Source organism: Mobula birostris, chromosome 3 (genome assembly GCF_030028105.1).
Source record: "Mobula birostris isolate sMobBir1 chromosome 3, sMobBir1.hap1, whole genome shotgun sequence".
In the NCBI taxonomy this organism is placed as follows: domain Eukaryota; kingdom Metazoa; phylum Chordata; class Chondrichthyes; order Myliobatiformes; family Myliobatidae; genus Mobula; species Mobula birostris.
In genome coordinates this window covers 71,468,044-71,485,731 of record NC_092372.1, presented here as the reverse complement: position 1 = coordinate 71,485,731, position 17,688 = coordinate 71,468,044, and the positions used below count along the sequence as shown (strand labels likewise).

At 41.2% G+C, this 17,688-nt stretch overlaps 1 protein-coding gene across 1 annotated transcript in view; it reads left to right on the top strand.

Moving 5' to 3' along the window:
• LOC140194622 (NACHT and WD repeat domain-containing protein 2) overlaps positions 1-17,688 on the top strand; it is a 160,131-nt gene that overhangs the window by 136,254 nt on the left and 6,189 nt on the right. Inside the window, exons 4-6 of the mRNA XM_072251863.1 lie at positions 4,175-4,403; positions 11,099-11,239; positions 12,848-13,437. Of these exons, the coding sequence (XP_072107964.1) occupies positions 4,175-4,403; positions 11,099-11,239; positions 12,848-13,437 (960 nt within the window). The remainder of the gene's footprint in view (positions 1-4,174; positions 4,404-11,098; positions 11,240-12,847; positions 13,438-17,688) is intronic.

Genomic DNA, 17,688 nt, shown 5'->3' with positions numbered 1-17,688 from the left:
GCAGTGTCTCTAGTATCACTCTGGCGGGTTAACTTGACGGGGATTCTGATGAGGTTACTGACGAGGACTGTCCAGCAAGGAATCACTGGATCCCAGAGCTATTTATGTTGCCAGCCCGAAATGAGAATCAGGTGTCTCAATTAAGGCACCCAATGGAACAAGGGAAAAAGGGAATAGCCAGAATACGGAATCCACGGACCGGACCGTGAACCAGAATGCAGACTTCATGGACCGGACTGTGACAGTATGCCCCCCTCTATGGGAGTCTTCTGGTGATCCAACAGGCTTGCCTGGATTATCGGCAACCCGGGCAAGTGGGGGGGTTTTCAAGAAGAGGGAACGCTGGATGGCGAGAGTTTAACGACAGTGTCTTTGTCGCTGGGTCCATGTTTGACTGGGCTGTTCTGTCATAAGAGGGCGATGGAAGCAGACCCAAATGCAAGACACAGACACTGAAGTACTAGGACCTGGACTATGTTTATTAAGAATGCTAGGGAAGCCAAGGAGTGAGGACAAAATGATAACACAAAGGTAGATGAAGAGTGACAAACCGGAAAACCTGGACTTAGACTTGGGACTTGAACTTGACAGGGAACTCAGATCATGACTCGTGACTCGAGGCTTGGCAGGGACTCGATACCTGGGTCTAGACTTGGCTCTTGACTGGAACTAGGACTTGGACTTGGAACTTGACTCTCGACTTGGTCTAGGCTCAGACTTGACTTAGACACAGGACAGTGAATACTGAGCCGGGGCTCCTCCTTGGACACAGGACATAGAGCTGGACACAAAACATTGAGACCGTTCCTCCACTCAGGGTAGCAGCAAACGGCCGGACCTACCCAGCGGAGGAGAGAACATGGAGAGATAAAACCACTCAACGATAGACTGTTCTTTATCTTGACACGAAAAGGCTCCAAGTAGCGGCAAACCTTCGACACGGCCCAGGAACTACAGACTCAATCTGACGAGTTAACTGTCATAGAGGGGGCACTGGGAACAGACCCAAATGCAAGACACGGACACTGAAGTACTACAAACAGGACTAGAATTATCGAGGTAGCAAGGGGTGACAGGAAGAAACGATGCTGGACATGACACAGGCCCTGGACGAGACTAGGATACAGGGCCTGGGCTAGGACATGGACAAGAAACACAGAACCCGGACAAGGAACTAGGAACAAGGAGCCTGGACTAGTGACATGGAATTCCAGAATCAGAGCCTGTACAAGGACCCAGAACCTGGGTCTTGGTTGGGACTCGGAACCTGGGTATTGACTCGGAACCGGAACCCGGGTCTAGGCTAGGGCTCATGACTAGGACCTTGGCAAAGACAGGATGTGGAACTCCTGCACAGGATGAGATGCATGGACAGGACAAGAACATAAAGCCTTGACTTGGACAGGACGAGGTTCTTGGACGTGGCTTGGACAGAATGAGAGACTCCTGGACAGGACAAGGGAGCCCCAGAACCGGGCTGGGCGAGGTACTGCTGGGCTGAGTGAGGCACATGGACAGGATGTGAACACGAAGCCTTGACTTGGTCGAGGAAGACAGGAACACAAAGCCTTGGTTGAGGGAGACAGGAACGCAGAGCCTTGGTAATCTTGAGAGACAGGAACATGGAGCACAGAGCTGGGACCCCTCCTTGGAAACAGGACATAGGGCCAGGACTCATACACAGAACACTGAGAGACAGATCTCCACTCAAGGCAGCGGCAAATGGCCGGACCTACCCAGCGGAGGCAAGGGCACAAAGAGACAGTTCCCAACTCAGGGTAACGGCAAATGACCGGACCTACCTAGCGAAAGCGTGGAGACAGAGACGGTTCCCAACACTAGGTAGCGGCAAACGGCCGGACCTACCTAGTGAAGGCATGGACACAGAAACAGTTCAAAACAACAATAGACAGTTCCTTATCTTGCTCCAGCGGTTGAACTTGACAGTGGTGCAGGCGAAGTTTGCAGGCAAGGGTACAGGCGAGGCAAGGCTTCAGGCGGGGCGAGGTGAGGCGAGGTGAGGTTTCAGGCGAGGCAAGGCAAAGCTTCAGACATTAGTTGCAGGGCAAGGCTTCAGGAAGAAGGTGCCGAGAAGGGATTCAGACAGGGGAAAAAGGAATAGCCGGAATATGGAATCCATGGACTGGACTGTGAACCGGAATGCGGACTTCACGGACCAGACCGTGACAGTATAAGCCTTCAATAAACCTTAGCCATCATTTGAAAGACTTTTAGAATTGTTGACAGTAGGTATTTCACCTCTGACTCCCATCACCTACCAGATAGAGGAATGCAGCCACAATCTGACTGAACAAAATAATGAATCCACCCATCTTGTAACAAGTGTGAAGTGAGATCAGATCTTGGTAAACTGGTAAATTGGTTATTATTGCCACCTTAACCAAGTACAGTGAAAACTTAGTTTTGTATGCCGTCCATAAAGATCATTTTATTATAACAATACAATGCAATAGTATAAAAGAAAACAATAACAGAATGCAGAATGAAGTGTTACTGAGAAAGTACAGTACAGCCAGGCAATAAGGTGCAAGGTCATGGCAAGAGAAATTTTGAGGTCAAGAGTCTATCTTATCAAACCCACCTACTTTAAGCAAGCTTCAATTATACCCGTGCCCAAGAAGAACATGGTAAACTGCATTAATGACTATCATCTAGTAGCGCTTACATCCACTGTGATGAAGTGTTTTGAGGGCTTGATCATGAAACACATCAATTCCTGCACTAGGAGTGATTTGGATCCAATCCAATTTGCCAACCGGCATGACAGGTCAACAGCAGATGCCGTTTCATTGGCTCTTCACTCAGCCCTGGAACATCCGGACAGTGAAGGTACATACATCATGATGCTTTTCATTGACTACTGCTCAGCATTCAACACTGACATTCCCTTGAAGCTAATTGATAAACTCCAAGACCTAGGCCTTGATACCCGTTGGTGCATTGGATCCTCGATTTCCTCACTTGCAGATCCCTGTCAGTATGGATAGGCAACAAACATTCCTACACACTCAAGATCAGTACAGGTGTTCTGCAAGGCTCCTGCTCTATCAACTTTATACTTATGACTGCGAGGCTAAGTACAGCTCCAATGTCATAGTTAAGTTTACTGACAGCATCACTGTTGTTGGCCAAATCAGGATTGGTGACGAACAGGCATAGAGGAGGGAGACTGAAAATCTCTTTGAATGGTTCCACAAGAATAACCTTTCACCCAATGTCAGCAAAACCAAAGAGGTAATTATTGACTACAGAAAAAAGAAACCAGAGGTCCATGAGCTAGTCCTCATTAGGGGATCAGAGGTGGAGAGGATCAGTAAGTTTAAATTACTTGGCATTATCATTTCAGAGGGTCTGTCCTGGGACTAGCATGTAAGTTACATTTCAAAGAAGGCACAGCAATGCCTCTACTTTCTTAGAAGTTTATGCAGATTCGGCGCATCATCTAAAACTTTGACAAACCCTATAGATTCACAGTGAAGAGTATCCTGACTGTTTGCATCATGGCCTAGTATAGGAACACCACTGCCAGGAGCAGAAAGACCTACAAAAAGTAGTGGATACAGCCCAGCTCCATCGCAGGAAAAACCTTCCCCACCATTGAACACATCCACAAGAAGTGCTGCCGGAATAAAGCAGCATCCATCATCAAAGAGCCCCACCATCCAGCACATGTTTTCTTCTTGCTGTTGCCATCCGCAAGGAACTACAAGAGCCTTAGGTCCCATACCACCAGGTCCAGGAACAGTTATTACCCTTCAACAATCAAGTTTCTGAGCCAGTGTGGATAAATTCACTCACCCCAACACTAAACTGATTCCACAACATATGGAATCACTTTCAAGACCTGTGTTATTTATTTCTTTATGTATTTGCATATTTTGTCTTCTTTTACACATTGATTGTTTGTCCGTCATTGTTTGTGTGTAGTTTTTCATTGATCCTATTGTGCTTCTTTGTTCTACTATGAATGCCTGCAAGAAAATGAGTCTCAGGGTAGTATATGGTGACATACACATACACTGATATAAATTTACTTTGAACTTTGAAACCAAGGGACCATTCTTGCAACTGCAGGATAGATCTTGGCATTTCTTCAGCTGGGGTAGTCTATCTGCAACAGGAATAATGTGCTGTCCCCCTCATGGTTTCACAGGGACTATTTGGGGAAAAGTATGGCAGTGTTCGCATACCCGGGGAGGTTGAGACTTCTGAATTTGAGATGATTCTGGATGCTGCTGTGGAGGCCCAGCTGGATACGAAAATCTTGGAAGAGTGGTACTGTCGAGATGAAAACTCTGTCCCACCAACGTACTACCTCAAACCAGAGTCTGAAATGCTGAAGAATTATCAGAATATGGTAATGTTCTCTATCATTCCGAATGCTTCCATTGTGCTTGTTTCCTGAGGCTGTGAATAATTTTCAATGGCTTCTTAAATTCTTCATGTGCTCTCTTTAGGCTCCTTTAGTGTATGAGCTTAGAACAATTTATTGTGTAGGAGGTGTGCCAGTGGAAACATCTACTAAAATATTCATCTTATAAACAGTGTTATAGTGGCTTGGAGCTTTACACCAACCTGGTCTAAGGCACTTGACTGAGGTATTACCTACAGTATCAGGTATCATGCATCTGGTGAGAAACTTAATCCATGCTAACAAAGAGATCAGTGGTTTAGAGATATAATAGAACAAAAATGTGAATGTGATAGTACAAAGGTTATGGAACTCAACAACTAACTTAGAAATCTGAGATGGAGATTTGAATTTAAGTACCACATAGCCAGCTGGCAATTTTAAGTTCATTTAAATAAATCTGTAATATCAAGCTTATGTCAGCAATCTCCTTTCAACAGTCGTTTGGGATTGAGGATGACCTGGCTCCAGTGTGGTTCTGTGGGTCCTGGGGCAGACTGCACAAGGTGATTGATAGTTGGGTGGATGGGTGGGTAGGTTGGAGATGGGGGATCCATTCCACTATTTATGCTGTCCTTCTGGGTGCTCGGGAGAAGTGAACTCAAGCTCCTTGCTATTTCTTTGAGCGGACATTAGACAGGAACTTTAATAAGTTGGTGAAACGTTACAGCTTTCAAAAAGGACAGGAAAACATCCTTGAATCTTTGCCCACCTGGTGATCTGGTTCAGTATAGTAAAATATGAGGTCAGGCAGCATGTTAAAACAAAATCAAGTTGGTATAGGTAGCAGAGAAAGGAGGAGCAAATATTGGGTAGAATAAAGAGAATTTCTGCGATTGACTGAAATTACCCAGCTCTTAAATGACAATTAAGCTCTTTTGTCTGTGTGGAGCTATTGCTCAAATTGTTAAATTTTGTTGTGTAGGCTGGCCTACTGGGACATGCCCAGCAGCGCAGAAACTTTAAATGAAATAAAAATAGGAGGAAAGGAGCAGGAATCAATTAAAGCCAGTTCAATATAAACAAAAAAGAAAGGGTAAATTACTTAAAGTTGGAGAATTCAATATTGTCCCACATGCTGCAGAGCAAGATGATTGATTCCTCTGAAATGACCTAGAAAAACACTGAGCTGCTAGGAAATTAGATTTGAGCAAGGAAATGTAGGTTTTCCGGATGCTGCCCACATCCTGCAATTGTATTTTGAAATTGCTCATAATTTGCTAATCAAGGACTATTGCGGCTGATAAGGTAGGTGTGGAAGCTGGATCAAATTAAATAGTTTTTACGCAACCTTTCAACTTTGCCAGACACAAGAGACTAGATGCTGGGATATGTAGCAACAAATTCTCTGCTGGAGGAACTCAGCAGGCTGACGTGCATCTGTTAGGGTGGGTGCGAGGGATGCAATTGACAATGTTTCTGGTTAAAACTCTATGAATATCAACAAGTATTCCCCGTCATGAAACCTGACCAACATTGACAAATTCTTCCCCCGCCCCAGATGCTCCTCAACCTCCTGAGTTTCTCCAGTGGATTGTTTAGTGCTTTTAATGTTAGTACTGCTACCTGGGCAGGTAATGCAGGTAGTGCCCTCATTAAAGTAACAGATCAAACAAATTTTAAATTGGCTGATTTTTTTCCCAAGTTTGCTGATGATACCAAACTAGGAAGAGCATTTAAAGGGACATAAAAGGGTTGAGTGGGCACAAACATGGCACATGAAATAAATGTTGCACAAAATGTAACAATATGGACTTTGTGCAGAAAATAGAAAAGCAGAGATTTAATTTATATTTTGAAACAATGAATAATGTTGATGTTCAAGGGGATGGTAGGTGCCCTTGTGCTGTATATAAGTTACAAGGTGAACAAACGGTCAAAGTAAGCAAATGGAGAGGCAAATGTGTTTTGGCCTTTATTATGAGAGGATCTGAGTATAGGAGTAAAGATGTCTCACTGCAATTATTGTGTACAGTTTGGATCTCCATGACTAACAAATAATATGCTTGCAATAAAGGGACTGCAGTGAAGATTCCCAAAGCAGGTACCATGATCTGTCATAAGAGGGTAAGTAGCATAGACTAGGCCTCAATTTTCTAGAATTTTAAGAAAAACTGAGGGGAGATTTCAGTGGATCTCGTCAAATTCTTACAGGCTGGATGGAGGGAGGGAGGTGTTCACCTTAATTAAGGAGTCAGAACCAGGGTAACAGTCTCAGAATAAGACGTAGGCCATTTACGACTGAAATGATGCAGAAGGTGACGAACCTTTGGAATTCTCTACCTGGAGAACTGTCAAGCTTCAGTATCTGGGTTAGTTCAAAACAAAGATTGATAGTTTTCTGGACAATAGGGGCTAAGCAATTGTGCAATAAAGTCACACTGAGGTTGTAGTTCAACCATAATTGTTTAGTGGCAGAGCAGAATCATTCAGTACAGGTAGTCTTCATACTCAACACTATAGCATTACTCCAGCTTCTAATTCTAATGCTCTTAAGTAAGCACTCACACACTGCTAATTTTTAGCCTTATAACCACCTGCAGCACTTTGTTTGCATTCAGATGACCTTTGGGTTTCACCTTGACTTGTATTTATTTTTTAATTCTGAATCAAATGATTTGATTTTTTTGTCGTAAATATCATTGTGGAAAATAATAAAACTACATTGGATGGTTCGTGAGAACTATCAGTCCAAACACAATATTATGCAGACTCTGAGAGTGTATTTCTCCCTTCACCTACACATAGATACCATATTTTTCATACAACATGGGAGGAGGACATGCAGCCCATTGAGTTAATGTTGGCTCTCAGATTATTCCCATCAACCCCACTTCCTCGCTCATTTCTCTGTAGGCTACTTCTCTGTGCATTCTGGGTAATTTACATGAAACAATTACCTTCCAACCTTGGGAGTGAAAAGTTGCATCTGCCTCAGCGTGGGGACTTTGGATTTAGTTAGGGCTAAATATCGTATTCAGTATTTAGTATTTTCAATTACTTAAAATGTTCTTAGTAAATCTTTTTATACAAATAAATCTTTTATGTTTTAATCACTGATATGGTTTAATTACATATATAAATATTAATAAATTTTACCTATCAGGGATGGGTACCTTTACCTAGGACACTAAAAGAAGTAAGGCAATCCAAACATTATTCCAGGCCATGGAACCAGATAGATCTGAAAGTGCAGCAGTACCATGCTCCCTGTACATGTACTGTATCTCAATCTCTGTTGATGATATATCAATGCAAATTTGGGCGTAGCAGGTTCTACGCCTGTCAATAACTGTTTGAGTGTAACTCAATGCTAAAGCAGGAAGTTACAGGAATGGAGTTTCCAAGCCAGCTTCTAAGTAAATGTAGGGCCATGGTATTCTAGGGGGGAACAACACAGTATGGAGTTCATGTGGTGCCATGTCATTTTGTAATAAAGGCCAACGCACTATCTGTGTTTCCAATTCCTTTAAGTTCATGCTTCGGTCAACCACATTTAGTATTTAGTGAACTAACTTTTTCAATTGTGCTACACTTGCACGTTTTTGAATAATCAGCCAATGTGACAAGTTAAAAAATCTGTGAAAGGTAGGAAAGATATCTGGATCACATTTTTGTTATCACAATCTTACAATATAACATTGGGCATTCATCAATTCATATATCCAACTTTCTTGAGTCGCATTTGAACTGTTAATAAATCTCTTGTATACTCTTGATCACCTGATAAGTTGTACAACTTGATCAATGAGTCTACTGCAGTCACAGATAGGAGGATGTCCTCTAATTCTACTGCTGTCCTTTTCCAGAGGAGTCCTAACTCTAACTGTTATAGACAAACAGAATAATCTGTAAATTTACTTGTGTTGTAGTTTCATAATACAATTAGATATTCTTGGAAAAGAAGACTGTACAATTTTTCTTTGCCATGTCATTGTGCCATTATGTTTAAGTCTAGAGTTGTTATTTATTTATTCCCACTATGCTGTCATCAATATCAAGGCAAACATTTATTGCTCATAACTAATTAGTCCTGTGATGATGTGGTTGAGATGCCATTTCCAATGGTTCCCAATCTATCTGGTGAAGAAACTCCCAAAGTGCTTTCTAGGAGGAAGTCCCAAAATTTTGGCCTAATAAAGCCAAGGCAAGTCAGGAGGACCTGTGACTTGAAGGGGAACAAGGAGGTGCAAGTGATCCGATGCACTTGCAATCTTGACCTGTATGGAATAGGTTCCAAGGTTTGGGAATACAGTATTACCAAAGAAGCCTTGGTGAGTTGCTGTACTTTAAGCAGAAAAATGAATCTCACGTATGGTGTAGGAAATTAAAATCTGACTGGCCCTTGTGGAATATAAAGGTAGTGAGAAAGTGCTCAAGCAGGCTATTAGGGGTGCATGAAAATTCCTAGTTGAGCAGGATCAAAGAGAATCCCAAGGCATTTTATACTTTGACTAAGAAATGGAGGAGGAGGAAAGAGAGAGTAGGTCTACTTAAGGATAAAGGAAGAAATTTTTTTTTGGAATCAGAGTAAGTAACTAATGTACTAAGTGACTGCCTTGCATGACTATTTACCAAGGAGACGAATTTGGACAACAGTGAAAACATACTATTGTGCTGGGATTTTTTTTTTAGATTAAGGAGGTGGTAAGTGCTAGGTCTTCTGAAAATCCTTAAAGTGGATAAGTCCAGAGGGCCTGATGGCATATATCTCAGAATACCAAAAAAGCAAGTGAGCAGATTGCTGTGGCTTTAACAAAGATTATCGTGTTGTCAGTAGCAACGGGAGAGGTCTCCAAGGGCTGGAGTGTAGCTGTTCAGGAAGGGAAATAGGGATAATCCAGGTAATGATAGCCAGTGAGCCTCACATAAATGGTAGGAAAGCTATTGGAGAGGATACTTAGGATAGGATTTATGCAATTTAGAGAGGCATGGCCTGCTTAGGGACAAATAGCATCAATTTGTGTGGGGCAGGTTATGCCTTACAAACTTTATTGGGTTTTTTAAGGAAGTGACAGCGGTGATTAATGAGGGTAAGGCAGTGGACATTAAGGTATTTGATAAGCTCCCTCATAGTAGATTGATTCTGAAGATAATGATGCATGGGATCTAGGGCAAATTGCATGTTTAGATTCAGAACTAGTTTGTCCATCAAAGACAGAGGATAGTGATGAAAGGCCATTATTATGGCTGGGGGTCTGTTATCAGTGGTGATTCACAAGGATCAGTGCTGTGGCCTCTGTAGTTTGTGATACATATCAATGATTTGGTTGAAAATGTAGATAGGTGGATTACAAATTTGCAAATGACTCCAAGACCAGTGGAGTTATGAGCAATATAAAGGACTATCAAAGAATACAGTGGGATATATAGCAGCTATAGATATTGGTAGAAAAGTGCCAGATGGAATTTAATCTGGGCAAATGTGAGATTGTTGCACTTTAGGAAGTTAAATGAAAGAAGAAAGTTTATGATTAATGGTAGACCCATGAACAGTAGATGTTGAATATAAGAGTAAAGAAGTCATGCTGCAGCATGAAAACTTTGGTCATCCACGCTTGAAGTAACATGCACTTCTGGTCACCCCATTATAGGAATGATGTGGAGAGTAAAGAAAGGGTGAAGAAGAGATTTACCAGGATGCTGCCTAGATCACAAGGAAAATTGGACTAACATGTCCCTGAATGTTTGTGAAGAGAACTTTGTAATGTAAAGGCCTGGTAGTTGGCATTGCTTCTTTGGACAGACCACCTATGCATCCATGTTGTGTTGGCTTAGAAAAACAGATCGTCTTGATAGGAATCAGCTCAGACTCCATCGCTTTGGTCCAGTTTGGGAGTTGGCCAGATCAGATAAGGGTAGCAAAGTTCCTTTCCAACAGACATCAGTGAATAGGATAGGATTCTACAGCAATCTAGTAAATAGTCTAGAAATTTGATGACTCCTATTTTGGCACTAAAAAAGCATTATGCTTACCATTAGTTCCCCATTGGTTCTCAGGGCCAAATTGAAGAAAAATCCTTTGAAAAGACATTTGAAATCACATAAGTGGGGTTTACATCCATCTGTGGTTCCAGATGGAACAGCGCTCAGTTTGGTCCAGCAGACAGCACTGCTGCTCAGCTCATGGAAAGGCATCTTACCAGCTCATCACTGGAAAAATGACTCACAGGATGTTGTAGCACACACTATGCATTATTGTAGGGGTCCAAGCAGACTGCCATCAGTCCTGAAACTCCCAGGCAAGTCTGTAATGTTAGCAGTATGCCTCTGGAAACAGCAAGAAAAGTAACAATCTGTTCTTATTTTAGTGAATCTGTTCCACATCATTTATTGGAGCTTGAACTAAAACTCATATCGGTGTAGGCAAAATCATTCATTAATTTGATGTTCGCAGTTATGGACCTGATTCAGGAGAAAAGCCAGGCATACTAAAGGAAATCACTCACAGAAGTACCTGATCCAGTTCTGTGATAGGTAAAATTTCACATGGAAGGTGTGATATTTTCTGGGTAGAATTCACTTTTAACATGATAGTGCATAGAAGATGTGCCTCACAATCCAACTTATTTGCTTAATTTTCTAAACAAGTGCAGTCTAAGCTATTCTCAGAAGTTAGTAATGATTTTGAAAGGAATTGATATGGTATCTCTTTCTTTGTGTTATATGGAACTGTAAATTCTGCCAACCCCAAGAAATGGAAGGAAATATCAGAGGAAATTAAGAAAGTTTTTAAAACTGCTGTAAACCTACTTCAGCAGCGAGGAACAATGCATAGTTCCAAAGCCAAGAAGTATCTCTGTTCGGGTAAGAACTTATACTTCTTTACTACAAAATAAATAGTTCAATAAGGAAAATGAAACCAGTTGCATTGCGGCTAGAATCGTGTTTCAAAGAGTATAATAATTAATCAGTGTTATCAGTGAAAGTTATCAGAAGTTCTTGGACATTTACAATCTGGCCTACCCAGAAAGAAGTACAGGAGCAGATTTGCCTATCAACCAAGTGTAAATCAAAGCCATCAGGAAAGTTATTAGGACCAACAAGCAAAATTTTGTTTTGGGCAGTATGATAGCGTAGTGATTAACACAACACTTTACAATACCAACGACCCAGATTCAAGTCCCATTGCAATCTGTAAGAAGTGGTTCTTTGTCCTCACAACTGCGTGGGCTTCCTCCAATATCCAAAGACATACCAGTTGGTAGGTTAATTAGTCATTGCAAGTTGTCCCATGTTTAGGCTAGAGTTAAATTGGGGGTTGCTGGGCAACACCACTGAAAGGGCCGAAGTGCCTATTCTGTGCTGTATCTCAATAAGGAGATAAATAAATCGAAATTTAAAAGGCATTCAGTTCCAAGAAACAGTTACAATAACATTTCTTGAAGATTAGGTTGAAGACCTATATGAGGCTTAAGATAAAGTTAGCTTGTGTTGTGAGTAATTCATAAAACCTAATCAAATGGCTATTCAAAAGTCTTTCCTCTGCTTCTCTCATTCTCATACAATCAGACAATCTCAGAGAATCTTACAGTATGGGAGGAGGGGAGAAATTTGACCTTTCACGTTTATACTCGCTCCTTAAAGGAACTGCCAAATTAATCTCATTCCTCTGTTGAAAAGGAAATTATATTATAAATAGTAGTTTAAAATATGTTGTCTTTTTAAATATTGGGGAACATGTCTACTACTATTTATAGAAAGAAACAAAACATTTTTGATCTTATTGGAATATATTGGAATTGCCTAGCCATTTCACCTTCAATTTTACACATACAGAACGCTAGAGAAACTCAGCAGGTCAGGCAGCATCTATGGGAATGAATAACGAGTCAATGTTTTGGGCCAAGGTTCTTCACCAGGAATGAAAAGGAAAGGGGAAGAAGCCAGAATACCTTATGAGAGGGGAATAACATGGGATTCAGGCAAGACTTGTGAAAATGTGTTCTTGGTAGATAGTGTGGACAGTGTGACAAAAGGCCTGTTTCTGTGCTCTATGACTTTTGACTATTAAGCTTAGGAAAGTTAAATTAAAATCATGTTAGTTCACATGTCATTCAGTCATGACTGGTGAGGCACAATATGGTGGCCTCTTAACTTGGGTATTTCACTTTTAATTCTCAGAGGTCCCCCTTGGTAAATTCATTTACTTTCCTTCCTAGAGTTCTTTGAATTGCCTTGTTTCAAGTGAATACATAAAGTCCAATGAATAATAATATCCTTTTATTTTAATAGAAGATCTTCCTATTAAGTCAAATTCAAAGCCAACAGCACTAGGCTTTCTGTGAACTTCTAAAGATCTTTGTGGACAAGAGTCTTTTAAATGAGTTGATAAAGTTCGACTTGACAAATATCTTGAATTGTTGTGACTCCATATGTGAAAGATAATGAATTATTGGTTCTCTTTACATGAAGCAATTGAAGATGAGTTTGAATTTGCCCTGGGAAACCAAACACCAGCATTTCTGAGGAAGTGTGTGTGTTATATCAGGAAAATTGCTAACATTGATCGTCACGTGAAGAATCCAAAAATGGGCCGATACATGGACATCATAGAGGTCAATGGAAAATTTATACGAGATCCAGTTGCAAATGAGAAACTTGTGAAACTCAGGGATGAGTTTATTCCTACAATTGTTGCCTCTTCCAACCTGCGAGTATACACATCCATCACCCACTGCGATATGAAACTTGGATATTCAGAGAATGTAGAGAACCACTATGTTGAAGGCCTTTGTAAGCAGTTCTATGATGATATGATTGACATTATTCAATCAACAGTTCAACAGAACTTTGATATTGAAACAGATGCACTTTACGATGAAGTGCTGCAGCACTTGTCCCTTTGTAAAATGTACGCCTCTTTCTACCAATACCGATGTGAGGCCTTGAACCTCATACACAAGTACGTACGACCTTGTAAACCAGGACAGGTGAACCCACTTGTAGTGTATGGTGGACCTTGTACAGGCAAAACACTTCTACTGGCAAAGGTGGCACAGCAGGTAAAAACAACTTATCTATTTTTTGTGCCTCTATGTCTGATGGTTTTATTGGATGCGGCAAAGTGTATTTGCATTACCCTTGTAAATCCGTGTTGAGTCAGATTAAAATAAACATAAATTAAATAAAAATAAACTAAATTGGAAAGTCAGAATTAAAAAGATTCCACCTTCAGTTACCAGATGTTATTTTAAGTCTGTTCATGTCAGACTGGATGAATTTTTCTTTAACATTCATTGTCATACAAAGATATAAGAATATACAGTAAGAACATAAGACTCCAAGACTGGCCATTCAGATTCTTGTGCCTGCTCTGAAATTCAGTAAGATCATGGCTGATGTTTTAAATCAACTCTTCTCCTAATATCTAAAATTTTACAGATATAATAATTCCAGAGATTCACCACGATCCAGGTGAAGAAATTTCTTTTCAACTCTGTCCTGAGTGGCTAACCCTCAATTTGAGACTGTGGACTTGGTTCTGGGCATCCAAGCCAGGGCATCATCCCTGCATTGAGCTTGTCAGGCCCTCCATCAAAAAATTTGTACATTTCAGTGAGATCACCCCTCAGTTTTCCACATGATCTGTTGACCCCCATCCAAGGGTTTAAACAAGATGACTATTTTGATAGTAGATGCACTCGTTGAAGGAGACAGAAAACAGGAAACTATAGACCAGTTTGCCTGACATCTGTAGATAAGAAATGCCTGAATTTATTATAAAGAAAATGGTAAAAGTACACTAAGAACATAATCATTGGTAAAGTAATCATTAATTTATGAAAGGGATATCATTTTTGATAAAGCCATTAAAGTTGTTTTGAGGGTATAAGTAGCAGATTCAAGAAGAATGTAAAAGTTGGGGTAAGTTTAGACAACCTTAGATAAAGTGTTACATGAGATTATTAGTCTTGGGCTTAGGTTGAAGACTTGGTTTGTGGATAGAAAAGAAACAGCAGGGAGCAGTGCATGTGTTCGCATTGGGAAGTTGTAACTGATGGCACTGAAGGAAATGGTGCTGGGGTCCCAGGTGTTCACAATCTATTCCAATGATTTGAATGAGATCAAGAGAACTAGATCCAAATTTTCGCCCTTAACACATGACCTCTAGATCTAGTCACACACAACCTCAGTGAAAAAGCCTACTTGCAATACACTATCTAATCCCCTCATAATTTTGAATACCTCTATCAGACTTCCCCACATTTTTCTATGCTCCAGGGAATAAAGTCATAACCTATAACATGGGTGCTCAAGTGCTAGCAACATCCTTGTCAATTTTTTCTGCACTTTTATTGACACCTTTCCTGTAGATAGGTGACCAACACTGCACACAGCACTCCAAATTAGGCCTGACCAATGTTTTAAATACAACTTCAAATTGACCTCTTAAGTCCTGTATTCAATACCTTGATTTATGAAGGTCAATGTGCCAATAACTTTCTTGAGGACCCTATCTACCAGTGACACCACTTTCAAGGAATTATGGTTCTGTATTCCCAGATCCTTCTGTTCTACCGCACTTCTCAGTGCCTATTGTGCAAATCCTACCTTGGTTTATCCTTCCAAAGTCCCACACCTCATACTTGTCTGCATTAAATTCTATTTGCCATTTTTCAAAGCATTTTTTCCAACTCACTCAGATCCCATTGCAAGTTTTGATTGTCTTCCTCACTCTCCAGTACAGCCCCATCTTGGCAGTATCGTATAATTTGCTGACCCAGTTTGCCACATTATCATCCAGATCATTGATATAGATGACAAACAACAACAGACCCAGCACCAATCCCTGTGGCACTCCATTAGTCACAGGCCTCTAGTCAGTGAAGAAGCCAACTACTACCACGCTTCTGCTTCTCTGCAAAGCCAATGTCTAATCCAATTTACTATGCCATCTTGAATGCCAAGCAATTGAACCCTCTTGACCAATTCCCCACGTGGACCTTGTCAATGACCTTGCTAAGGTCTATGTAGAAACATCCACGGCCATGCCTTCATCAAATTTCCTGGTAATTTCCTTCAAAAACTCTACTAGACATGACCTACCATGCACAAAATCACATTGACTTTCCCTAATCAGTCCCTGTTTATCCAAATACTTATATCCCTCAGAATGTATCTCAATAATTTACCCACTACTGATGGGCCTACTCATCGGCCTATAACTTCTTTGCTTATTCTTAAAGCTTTTTTTTTAAACAATAGAACAACATTAACTATTCTCCTAACCTCCAGTACCTCATCCGTGGCTAAGGATGTTTTAAATATATCTGCTATGACCCCGATAATTTCTGCACTAGCCTCCCACAGGGCCCGAGGGAACACCTTGTCAGATTCCCATGGATTTATCCACTCTCATTGCCTCAAGTCAGCAAACACCTCCTCCACCGTAATCTGTACAGTATACAGCCCATGGCATCACTGCTGCTTTGTATCACTTCTATAGATTCTATGTGTATCTCCTGAGTAAATACGGTTGAATAAATCTGTTTGAGATTTTGCCCATTCCTTTCTGCTCCATGCGTAGATGATTACTCTGATGAACCAGAGGATCAATTTTGTCCTCTACTATCTTTTTGCTCATATATATATATATATATATATATATATATATATATATATATATATATATATATACATATATATATATGTGGAAGTCCTAGGGATTCTCTTTCATCTTGTTTGCCAGACAACATCATGCCTTGTTTTAGCCCCCCTGATTTCCTTCTTATGTGTACTCTTGCGTGTCTTATATTCAAGTACCTAGATTGTTCCTTCCTGCCTGTACCTGCTATGCACCTCCTTTTTCTTAAATAGGGCCTCAGCATCTCTCGAAAACCAAGGTTCCACAAACCTATTATCCTTGTCTTTTATTCCAACGGGAATATAAACACTCTGTACTCTCAAAATTTCACTTGTGTAGGCCTCCCTTTTACCAAGTACATTTTTGCCAGAAATCAACCTGCTCCAATCCACACTTGCCAGATCCTTTCTGGTACCATCAAATTTGGCTTTTCTCCAATTTAGAATCTCAACCCAAGGATCAAACGTATTCTTTTCCACAATTATCTTGAAACTAATGGCATTATGATTACTTGATGCAAAGTGTTCCCCTACACAAACTTCTGTCACCTGTCCTGTCTCATTCTCTAAAAGGAGATCTAGTAACACACTCTCTCTAATTGGGACCTCTATGTACCGATCAAGGAAACTTTCCTGAACACATTTGACAAACTCTATCCCATCCAGCCCTTTTAAAATAAGGGAGTCCCAGTCAATATGAGGAAAGTTATGCAAGAGTCTGCAATCTCTCTACAAATTTGCTCCTCCAAATCCCGTGGACTGTTGGGTGGTCTATAATATAATCTCATTAACGTGGTCTTCCCCTTTCTTAGTTCCCCTCATATAGCTTCAGTAGATGAGCCCTCCAGAGCACTGCCATGACATTTTCCCGCATTAGAAATGTAACCCACCCCCCTTTAATTGCTCCCACTCCATCAAATCTAAAACCATGGAACCGTGGTACACTGGACTGCCAGTCCTGCCCCTCCTGCTACCAAGTCTCACCAATGGCTGCAATGTCGTAATTCCACATACTGATCTATGCCGTAAGCTCACTTGCCTTTCGCACAATACTGCTTGCATTGAAATATATACAATTCAGAACATTGGTCCCACCATGCTCAACCTTTCGATTCTTGTCTTTGTAAGCAGGCTGAAGAACGTTTGTCCCCACATCCACTCCACAACCTGCTCTGGCACTCTGGTTCCCATCCCCTTGCAAATCTGGTTTAAACTCCTTCACCCTAACTTGCAGCACTGGTGAACACTCCCGCGAGGATATTAATCCTCCTCCAATTCAGATGCAAACCATTCCTCTGTACAGGTCCCAATTTCCCCAGAAGAGAGCCCAAGAGACCTGACTGCTGTGGCCTTCCTATGCTAGGTCATTTCCCCCCAGCAACAGCATCCAATGCTGTATACCTTTGTGGAGAGGAATGGCCACAGGGGTACTCTGCACTGGCTACCATTCCCCTTTTCCCCTCCTGACTGTCACTCAGTTACCTGTGCCATGCACCTTGGTGGTTGCTAACTCCCTGTATGTCCTGTCAATCAACCCCTCAGCCTCACGAATGATCCAGAGGTCATCCAGTTGCAGCTCTAATTCTTTAACAAGGTCTGAAAGAAGCTACAGCTAGATGCACTTCTTGCAGATGTAGTCACAAGGGATACTGAAGGTCTTCCTGCCTTCC